The sequence below is a fragment of the Protomyctophum parallelum genome (assembly GCF_964188405.1).
Source record: "Protomyctophum parallelum genome assembly, chromosome: 16".
Taxonomy (NCBI): Eukaryota; Metazoa; Chordata; class Actinopteri; order Myctophiformes; family Myctophidae; genus Protomyctophum; species Protomyctophum parallelum.
The window spans coordinates 2,555,725-2,566,669 of record NC_139711.1 but is presented as its reverse complement, the minus strand read 5'-3'; the positions used below and the strand labels follow the sequence as shown (position 1 = coordinate 2,566,669).

General features: G+C 45.5%; 1 protein-coding gene across 2 annotated transcripts; it reads left to right on the top strand.

The window, feature by feature from the left end:
• The first annotated feature begins 428 nt into the window (after positions 1–428).
• fgf16 (fibroblast growth factor 16) lies at positions 429–10,013 on the top strand. Of its 2 annotated transcripts, none has more exons than XM_083785466.1 (3): positions 429–1,264; positions 4,303–4,406; positions 8,525–10,013. In XM_083785466.1, exons 1-3 carry the CDS (start codon positions 982–984, stop codon positions 8,765–8,767), a joined length of 630 nt encoding a protein of 209 aa, XP_083641592.1. In that variant the 5' UTR covers positions 429–981; the 3' UTR covers positions 8,768–10,013. The 2 variants fall into 2 exon arrangements, with proteins under 2 accessions (XP_083641592.1, XP_083641591.1); XM_083785465.1 differs by having other exon boundaries at positions 8,522–10,013.
• Positions 10,014–10,945: the final 932 nt, after the last annotated feature.

Sequence of the window (10,945 nt, the reverse complement as noted above, 5' to 3'; positions counted from 1 at the left end):
GAAGCACCTGCTTCCAACCAGGAGGTGGAGAGAAATGCTTCCGTGAAAAAACTCCAACCGCAGAGTGGCTTTTTGAGTCGAAACACTTTGCGCAGGAGTTTGGCTCGCTCTCCGTTTGCGCACTGCAGGTTCATTTGATAATGTTGTGGGAAATGTGCGCCTGGTATAGGCTACTTTTCTTTCTTCCCCCCCCCCGTTTTTTAAGGAGACCGTGGGGATCCAAGGAGAGCGCGGTGTGAGCAAAAATTTAATATAAATAATCGATTGTCTTTTTTTGGTAAATGTCGCTGGCACATGCAGATTCATAAGACATGTAGCTTTTCAGCTTTGTGTCAGGTTCCATTTTCGTTTTAACGATGATCGTCTTTGCTTCTGCATCTGTAATGCATTTTAATGCACCGCGGATCTGTTCCCAGAGTTCCCTGCCCTCGGGTCCGCTGCTGTGTGGTTTCATCACAAACCCCCGCGCCGCAGTCAGGAGCGGTCAGGCCACAGCGCGCTGCAGGAGCAACATGTGAACATTCGTGGCAAGTTGGGTTCGTTTAGCTCGGTCGTCGACGCGTAGCCTACAACTTTTAGCGGAGCGGTGTGACAGAGAACGACTGCTGCATCATTGACAGGAAAAAGTTGGACTGAAAAAGTAACTCATTCGGTTGGAAAACCCGATGCGCGTAAGAAGGGATGCCAGCCAGGCGTGGCTTGCGTTTGAATATCCAATGTGAGAATGCGTGGGGAGTATGTATATAATAGGGTCTTTCCATCTGATAAACAGAGATATCAAACTGATGAATATGCTGAAGGGAGATTAATGAATTGAACGGATTGTACCGAGGAGGAGCACGGCACACGTACCGGTGACGCTTTGTGCGTATTTATGGATTAGACTTCTACATTGCACCGACAACTTCCCCCCCCCCTTCTCCCTCAATCGACATAAAACATTGTAATTGCAATCCGTAAACACATTGAACCACGTATACAATGGCAGAAGTCGGGAGTTTTCTCGGACAACTCGATTTGGATTTACAAAGCTTTCCTGCACTCGGAAATATGCCTTTACCCGCGGAGTCGATCCCGGGCCCCGTGGGTTTGAATGAGCGACTGGGGCAGATCGAAGGGAGACTACAGCGGGGTTCGCTGACGGATTTCGGGCACCTCAAAGGGATTCTGCGGCGACGGCAGCTGTACTGTCGCACGGGGTTTCAGTTGGAGATATTTCCCAATGGGACAGTGCACGGGACAAGACAAGACCACAGCAGATTCGGTGAGACTCCACATGGGCTCCTTTTTCTTTGACAGCGCGAGATTAGTATAGGAGGCTATACTACTTTTGATCAAATGCTTAATAGGATGGTACATGGAAAGTATCAAAATGTGATCCGAAATTCCTTCATTTATATCGATTAGGTTAATATTCTAATCCATTCCAATAGCCTATACAATTTATTTCACGTAGAAGTACTGTAATTGGTCATATATAGTGTGCATGTTTTGGGTGTTTTCAGACAGTCAGCATTCTGCAGGACAGGAAGACGCACACACCTTTTAAACTCACTTGAACCCCGTGCAGCAAACATGCCTATTCTGGGGGAACATTCGCAAAAAATAAAAAATAAGAAAATTGGTTCGGTTTGGTATAGACAGACAGACGTACAGTTGTAAGTCAGACCGTTGGACAGATTGCAGTTGAAGTGGTTTAGGGTAGCCTACATCCTCGCTGCACGGGGCGCAGGTGTCTCTCCTCGAAAACAAGCCAGCGCGCACAGCCTCCGCGTCCGTGCGCACCAGCTCAAAGAAAGGATCCAGGCAGCCCACACGCGCTTAATGCACACCCCTTGATGATTATAGGATTATTATTATTATTATTACTCAAAATCATGCCGAGGTGTGGTTTGCATGGGAATGATAAACAAATGAGGTCAGGGGGGCAGATATGCGCATTGCTTGCGCCTCATGTCCATGGCATGCAGTCAGTCATCTCGCAGGTGCAGCGGCCCCATTTTGCTCGCGCGTTGGAAAAGAACGGAATAGCTCTAGATTAAAGCATGACCACTGTGGAATTCAGGGGAATGTTTAATGCTGCACTCTTCAGCCAAAACAAGCCAGTTTACAGGGTTGGGTGGTCCGTTGTGTTTGTCTCTGGCTTCACTTAGCCTTTTTAAAAGGCAAGGTCTTTGTCAGTGCTGCGCAAAAGGAGGGCCATGGCTTTGATTAAAGGATATGAAACACGCTCCTCACCCCCAGAAATTAGAGGGATGTTCTCTGTCATTCTCTGGCATCGGCTCGAGTCGGAAAGATGGGGACCAGGTGGCTGAGTCGGCCGATGCCAGTTAAGACACCCAGCTGCATTCTCTCGCACTGACTAACGTGTGCATCGCAGTGTGAAGGAGTTCATAAACAGCCAATAGCTTTTAATTACACAGGTTTTTTTACTCTGTGCTTTGAAGTAGACGAGTCGACCTGCAGCTCACTTTACTGCGACTTCCTCTGAGAGTCAGCAGGCAGAACCAAGGCGTTTGTCCACATTTCAGCTCCATTCTATAGCTTGTTCTCAAACCTTTGTATTTGTTTCAAGGACAACTGTAATCCGGAGAGTGTGTATACACTACAGGTCCATTTGGTTCCATTTGTACACTCAAGAGTTATTTTGGATCCTCAAGGAGTTCCAAATTGACCCTGACAGCTATAGGTCTGTAACTCGGAGAGTGTACAGGTCCATTTGGCTCCATTTGTACACGTTACAGACCTGTCAGGGTCCATTTGGAACCCCCTCCTCAAGGATCCCTGACCCTGGATCCCCACTCTTGACTCAAACATTGTCATGTCAATTAAGGACCCCTGAATAGAGGTGTATTTGGTTGCGGAGCGGACCCTCATTTGAAAACATATTTTGTGCCAGGGGCCCCTATAAGAGTCTCTTAATAAGAGAAGATCTATCAACATTATTAAATGAAAATTGAAAGCGTTGAGCTTGTAGTTTGGCTATTTTATTTTCAAATAGATGAAACATAATAAGCCGGGTTAAGTGTTTAAACTGTTAATCATTTTTGCTGGGGACCCCCCTGGAAACCCCTCAAGGACCGCTCGGGTCGCCGGACCCCACTTTGAGGACCACTGGTCTAGACCAGTTAAAAACAGAGTCTGACTGCCATGATATATTTATTACAAAAACAGAGATCAGCGCTGTCCACATCTGTCTGCTCAGTTGTGATCTGTTATCAGTTAAAGCCAAATACCCCAAGTTCATTACATGACCTTGACACAGCGAGCAACTTGACTTGAGAACCATAACAGCTGGCAGCCGCTGGCTAATATTGAACTTGGCTATACTAAAAATTCAAAAGTCAAGCCAAAAGTGGAAGAGGAGGAGGAGGGCCCTTACAGAGCTTATTGTCTGTGACGACACAACAAATGATGTAGCCCTCGACCTGGGAGTTCCCACCCAGCCAATCCGCCGCACGTGTGTTTGGGATATTGACTCACTTTGTATTATCACTTACAAATGGCACTCACTGATTCACTTGTTATTCACGGATTCATTTCTTTTTATTCACTTTTTATTCACCCATTCATGGTTCAAGTTCAAGGTTCTATGTCCTTCATTGTTGTAATGTCTAGTGTACCGGTACATATTACATAAGAGTGAAAGGCAGTTTCTTATTCACTGATTCCCTTTATATTCACCGATTCACTTGGTATTCACTGATTCACTTGGTATTCACCAGTTCACTTGGTATTCACTGATTCACTTGGTATTCACTGATTCACTTGGTATTCACTGATTCACTTGGTATTCATTGATTCACTTGGTATTCACCAGTTCACTTGGTATTCACTGATTCACTTGGTATTCACTGATTCACTTGGTATTCACCAGTTCACTTGGTATTCACTGATTCACTTGGTATTCACCAGTTCACTTGGTATTCACTGATTCACTTGGTATTCACCAGTTCACTTGGTATTCACTGATCCACTTGGTATTCACTGATTCACTTGGTGATTCACTTGGTATTCACTGATTCACTTGGTATTTACTGATTCACTTGGTATTCACTGATTCACTTGGTATTCACTGATTCACTTGGTATTCACTGATTCACTTGGTATTCACTGATTCACTTGGTATTCACTGATTCACTTGGTATTCACTGGCTCACGTTGGTACTCACTGATTCACTTGGTATTCACTGATTCACTTGGTATTCACTGATTCACTTGGTATTCACTGGCTCACGTTGGTACTCACTGATTCACTTGGTATTCACTGGTTCACGTTGGTACTCATGCATGTGTTCACAGGTATCCTGGAGTTCATCAGTCTAGCCGTGGGTCTGGTCAGCATCCGAGGCGTGGATGCTGGACTTTACCTGGGCATGAATGAGAAAGGAGAGCTGTATGGGTCGGTAAGTCAATGACCCACCCCCACTACACACACACAGACACACACACACACACACACACCACTTACACTCATTCTAATGGAGCCCGATTCATCAGCAGCTACGAATGGAGGTTTTCAGACAGTTTTCAGACAATTGGCACAAGGCAGGTTCTCAGTGTCAAAGCAGCTTGGCGTATCTGGGTGTATCTTCGTTATTTGGAAAGAGGATCCTGTGAGAAAATATTGTGTTTGAGAAGGTCAGTTTGTTATGGAGGTCTCTCCAGAACACAGATATGAGATACATAGTCAGACAAAACAAGGACTGCTGTTTGTGTAGCCGTCTCACACGCCTTTCATCGCCTCTCGTTTTCTGGCATTTTACCATCTTGTAAAGATTTAGATTTGGTCCATACTTTTTGAAATGACATCGGTATCGGCAGTTATGCAGCCGATGTGTCCCGAAACATTTTCAAAAGTTGCAAGCATTTACAAGTTCTACAAGCTCACAGTATAGCTTTGCTATTTTTTAATTGTCTATTTTTGAAAAACTTTAAATCAAATCTAAAACTTACAAAAAATCGGGCTGTAGACCTGTGGTTATATATATATATATATATTTTTTTTAAACTATATAAAACAATATAATAATAATAATAATAATAAATAGTATTTTATTAATAATAAAAGCCCACCTATCTGGTCAAGGGAATATTTTATATAATATAATATATAAATTATATAATTTTCTATTAATTACGCACCCCATTGAGGCTTGAATTCATAGATATGTTTTGTTTGTTTTTGATGCATTCCTAGGCCAATAATGTGATGACCAGCAGTGGCTCCCTTTGGAGACAGAAAAGAGACTCTGGTCAGATGGGAGATTTTTTGAGATTTCTAAGTGTGCAAAACATTGAGAACCCACTGACGTAGATTGTCGTTGTATCTGAATAAAGGCCACGAGAACTCAGGAATTCTGACAGACCTTATGAGATTCTGAGGAAGAGCTTCTATTTGCAGCACAGGAGAGGAAACTGGTCTCTTGACTGCATTTTGGGATAAGCGAAAATATTTACATATTTCCCACAAGTAGAGCGAGAGGACAGCATCTGGTTGTAGGTGAATCCACCAAGGCTTTCTGAGACCGTCCCCCCATGCAACACGGACCATTAGTATACACATGTAGAACTCACACAAGTCTTCATATCGTCCGTAGCCGTTGGTTTGAAACCTTTTTACATTTCAAGGACGCACAGTTTGATACGCATTAGGCCACGGACCCCCATTTGATACCATTATGGGACCGCGTAAATAGAGGTGAGAGTGTACTGTATAAATGGAACCAAATGGACCGTTTGGTTCCCTTTAGGGTTACCCTTGCCGTGGTGGAGGGGGCCATTTTGTTCTTCATGTCCCCGTCTCAGGTAGCGTGAACGTTTTGTAGATGAGCTTGTAGATCTGCCATTGTTGCCAAATGTTCACCTCCACAACAGGGACACTAGGGCAGAAGTGCATGGTTAAAGTGGAACCTTGTTTTTGAGTGGCGCTAGCCGCTCTCACGACTTTGTGTGTCCTCAGTGTCTATTAGTCACTGTGTCTATACATCATCATGATAAAGGCACCGCTCACTTTCAATGGGTGTGATTTTTCTTGTAACCTGGGCCGAATTGTTGGTAATTGTTTGTTGTAATAGTTCCATTCTGTTGCTTCTGGAACAAACTTAATTTTTTTCTCTCTCTGAATTTGGCAAAGAAAAAACAAATTGTCATACCGTACCGTTACCGGCTTGTCACTCTGGATGTGAAGCCTCCAGAGGTGAAACATGGACCAAAAACCCATGTTTAAACCCAACCTTCATTTGTGGTCCAAATGATCTAAAAATAGGGCCCAGGTCAAAAAAACTAAAAAGAACAAAACCCATAATATACCCCTTTAAGAACAGAGGAGGGATAAAGAGAGAGAGAGAGAGTGGGTGGGTGCGTGTCTTGGTGGTTAGGGGTTCGGTGGGTTACTCATATCATGTGTCCCCAGGATTCTACCTGAGGGCCTCTGAGGCTCCGACGGCCGGGCCCCTGGCTTTGAACAATTAGAACAGAGGCTGCCATTAAGCTTTTTAGCCCATTATGTTGAAAATAATTGTGCGGATATCATTACTGTGTCCTATCAGAGTCTGGTATCCTGCAGCTTTGACCCTGGGAGGGGGAGGGGGGGGGGGTTGTGTGTGTGTGTGTGTGTGTGTGTGTGGGGGGGTCATCTAGTAATCACACACCTGACTGAGTCACCTGACTGACAGAGGGGAGTATGTAGACATGTCTGTCTGGGACTGAGGGCCCAGAAGAGGCCCCAGAGTAGAGGAGTGCTGCCATTCCACCGTCTTGAGACTTGTGACACGGTTCTCTCTCTCTGCAAGGTCTCCTGCAAGGTTCTCTCTCTCTCTCTCTCTCTCTCTCTCTGTGTGCGTGCGTGTGTGCGTGCGTGTGTGCATGCGTGCACGGAGCAGGACCATTCATGTGACCTTCAATGGCTGTGTTTACAGACAACATCCGATTCCTACCACCGCACAGCCTAATGGCCTAATTCACTGGTTATCTCGACGTCGGGGTCCAAATGGAACCCTTATACGGGTCTGTGACTCTGACGGTGTGTACTCGATACGGTTCCATTTGTATACGACCCCTCAAGAGTTTAAATGAATACTGAGGAGTTCAACAGTGTAGATTGGGGAGTCCCAGAGATCAGACAGATGGTATCAAATCGGGGGGTCCGTGGACTAGTGCATATCAAACTGGCGGGTCTTTGAAATTCAAATGGTTGAGAATGACTGGTCTAATTGATAACATTGTAACATTGTAACTGGAAGGGATTTTTTTTTTAAATAAACCACACAGCTTTGGGACAACTGCTGCGACTCGTCGGTGAAACACGTCCTAGAGCCATAAGCCCTTTTAAAAGCATAGATTAAGCGACCGCAGACACTTATGCCATCACGCAGCAACGCCAGGCCGTCGTCCTCCCCCCCCCCCCCCCCCCTCCCCTGCCAAAGACAGACCCAAAACAATCCAACGGAGGAACGGAGTTTTTTTTTTTTTTAGAGTCGTTAACGACGCCCCTGAGGTTGGGCCTTCTTAAAAAGCAGTTCCAGGAGCAGCAGAGGCCCTTACGCTGTAGCACAGCCATCGCATGACTGACTGGTCTTTGGCAGGAGCGGCGACCGCAGAGCCGATGCCCTGCATTGTTCTCACGCGCTCTCGCTAGCCAACAGACTCTCACCTGCTGAACCCGCAGCCATCGCTCATGCTGCGCTGTCAAGAGACGGGCTCTGGTGCTCTGAGAGCTGCTGTGTGTGTGTGTGAGAGAGTGTGTGTGTGTGTCTGTGCTCGTGTGTATGCATGAGAGAGAGAGAGAGAGAGAGAGAGAGAGAACGTTGTTCTCGTTGCATCACAGGGAGTAACATAATTCTCCACGCACACTGAGAGGTTAACAGGGCTGAGGGAGGGAAGTTTTGGGTGTAAAAAGTATAAAGCTGCTGGTAATGACTTTCCCTCGATTGTCATAACGAGCACCTGCCGAAAAGACTTTCTTACCGGTTCATTTCAGCCGACGAAATGGTGCAAAGTCTCCAGGTTGCTGTGAAAGAAGTTTGACGCATACAAGGAAATGTACTATTAATACTACGAGTACATAGTACATACATAGTACATAGATGCACGACATCATCGCTCTTGGCCAGAAACCGCTTGCATCCATGTGTTTTATTCTTCTCCATAATGGCTTATATTTATACTTTGTCATACAGTAGTAGCTCTAGATGAGCTGTTTTGTTACATGTAGTTTGAAAGTGGTTAAGTCTGTCTGTGGGTTTGCGGACAACAGACATACCCCGACAGCAACCACATGTGTGTCTTTTTATGAGTGTAATAATACAACACAAAACATACATAGAAGTCTACTATTATATATCTCTGTTCCATCTCTTGGCTGGGGCTGACACATCATTTTTATTAACTACTACCACATGAGCTGTACTGTGTGTATCATATCACTAAGATGTTGGTCTCTCTCTCTCTCTCTCTCTCTGTCTGTCTGTCTGTCTGTCTGTCTGTCTGTCCCGCCCCTCTCTCTCTCGCTCTCTGGCAGAAGAAGCTCACAGCGGAGTGTGTGTTCAGGGAGCAGTTTGAGGAGAACTGGTACAACACGTACTCGTCGACCATGTACAAGCACAACGACACGGGGCGCTTCTACTACGTCGCCCTCAACAAGGACGGCTCGCCGCGGGAGGGAGCCAGGACTAAGAAACACCAGAAACTCACCCATTTCTTGCCCCGGCCGGTGGAGATCGACAAGATCCCGCAGGCGTACCGGGACGCCTTCCAGTACAGGTGACCAGCGTTGCCCACTGGGAGAGGTATACCCCAGTCTGACGGGGCAGAGACGGAGAGCTGCGGTGGCGGTGGAGGGGCTTGGATGTTCGAGTCTCCTCTCGTGGCAGAACTCTGTTTCCTCTCCTCCTCCTTCTGTCCTTAACCTCCCCCCTCCCTCTCTTCAGAGGTGTTTACATTTGCCCCCCCTAGTCCACGTGGCAAGCCCACTCCTCGGCACAGCACAGACATAAACATTTTGCGTGCGTGTTTTCCTGGATGCTGCCACTCCGTGTCAGGCTTCTGACCACCATGAGGTCAAGAGGCAAAGTTCATCTTCAAAAGGAAGAAAATGGAGAGGGGTCAGGTTCGACAGGAAAGACGCTGACCTCAGATCTGTGGGACCGCTCGGCTGCCGGCTCGGGACACCAAATCTGTGCCGCGTTCTCACGTCGTCTTGAGGAACCACTACGAGAAGTGAACGATTGTCGTTGGGTTAGCACGGACTATTACTGGGTCACAGAATGAATGGATGAATGAATGGCTGAAAGTTGGACGAACGATACGAGCTCCCGTTGCAGATCCCATCTGGTGCATTTGTCATGCTCAGTCATGGCAATATGCGAGTGTAGCAGAGTAGCTCAACCTGAAGCCCAAAAGCCTAATATCTCCCCTGCCAAAGGGTTATTCCCTCTTGGCCTACCGGTAGAAGTTTGTTTTCAAACCCGGGAGTCCTGGCTTGCATTCTCAGGTGTTGCATCGGTGCCGTGATCTGGATCAGGTCCCCCGTGTGAGGGGGTCAAAGAAGGGGCTGAATGTAGCAGAGTAGCTCAGCCTGAAGCCCAAAAGCCTAATATCTACCCTTTGGCCTAGCGACAGGAGACCCGTATTCTAATCGTGTGTGTTACACTAGCATGCCAGTCAGAGCAGACGTGATGACAGGTCATCGTTAAAGGTTAACTTCACCACTTTTCAACCTATCTTCATATAGCAGGTCCTCACTAATAATCATGAAAAAAATGGCGCAATGTTTTCCTACTCGGTCTGTGTCTCATAGGAGGGCTGTGGGCAGTTCAGAAACCGTCTTCCAGTGACATCATCCATGGGGAATCCAAGCTAATAGAAACTGCAGGCTTTCTAGTCCTGAAAAGTTGCAATGCGAAAATGGAAGCCATCGTTCTCACGATAATGAACATCTAAACATTTTTTGTAAAAAGAAAATCTGCCTAATGATGATGTCACTGGAAGACGGTTTCTAAACTGCCCACATCCCTCCTATGAGACACTGAGTAGAAAACAATCGGGCCATTTTATCATGATCATTAGTGAGGACCTATTATATGAAGGTTGAAAAGTGGTGAAGTGGTCCTTTTAAGTGTATAAAATGGGCAGTTTATGGTCAGTTGAGCTACTAGCAACTCCAGTATACCGAGAAGCGATTGCATACAGTAGTTTTGTTAAGGGAATGTCTATGAGACGACAGGAGGTTAAACTATTATTATGGGGGGGGGGGGGGGGGGGGGTCCTGTGTTCACTAAATGCTCTTCTAAAACGAATATGGAAGTGGGCAAAAGCTGTGTTTGCCAATGTATGACATTGGCAAATCTGAGAGCACTTACTGCCCGGCGGTCTCGTCGTCTGATCACCGCGTGTAAATGATAAAAAAGTAGCATCTCGTTGCTGTCGGACAGAAACCTTGTAAATCTCAAGATTTGACCTTTTAATATTTCTTTTCATAAATGAATGCCGTTAATACATTGTGACATAATATATAATATCTTTTACCATTTACGCCTATAACGACATGCCCAAAACAAGGACGACAGATTGACAGTGGTTAGGTCTGTGGGGGTTTATGAATATTTAAACAATGAAAAGGTTCTATTTTTTTTCCTGAAAAGTAACACGTTTTGGACGAACAGGATTTCCACCCGACAGTGACGATCGTTATAGTTTAATAGTTCTATGAAATGCCGGTGAGTAAGCTTTGGGGCCGACTGTGGTTTATGATAGAAGTAAATCTGCATCTGTGGTGAACTTTGAAAGGTGGGCGACTTGTAATGTTCAGAGAGTGTCAGGAACATTATTAAAAAGAAAAGAAATGCAAGCGGCGGAGGTGTACATATGGGTGATCCTATTTATGAGATGTACAATATATTTATTTTCTACATATACAAATCTATATATAAATCTATATATTTAT

What these genes read in the sequence shown, in the direction of transcription:
- fgf16 (XM_083785465.1), top strand. Translation starts at nt 982, where the DNA reads ATGGCAGAAGTCGGGAGTTTTCTCGGACAACTCGATTTGGATTTACAA. An exon ending in ACAAGACCACAGCAGATTCG is followed by an intron (nt 1,265 to 4,302) that starts GTGAGACTCCAC and finishes ATGTGTTCACAG; the next exon opens with GTATCCTGGAGTTCATCAGT. An exon ending in AAGGAGAGCTGTATGGGTCG is followed by an intron (nt 4,407 to 8,521) that starts GTAAGTCAATGA and finishes GCTCTCTGGCAG; the next exon opens with AAGAAGCTCACAGCGGAGTG.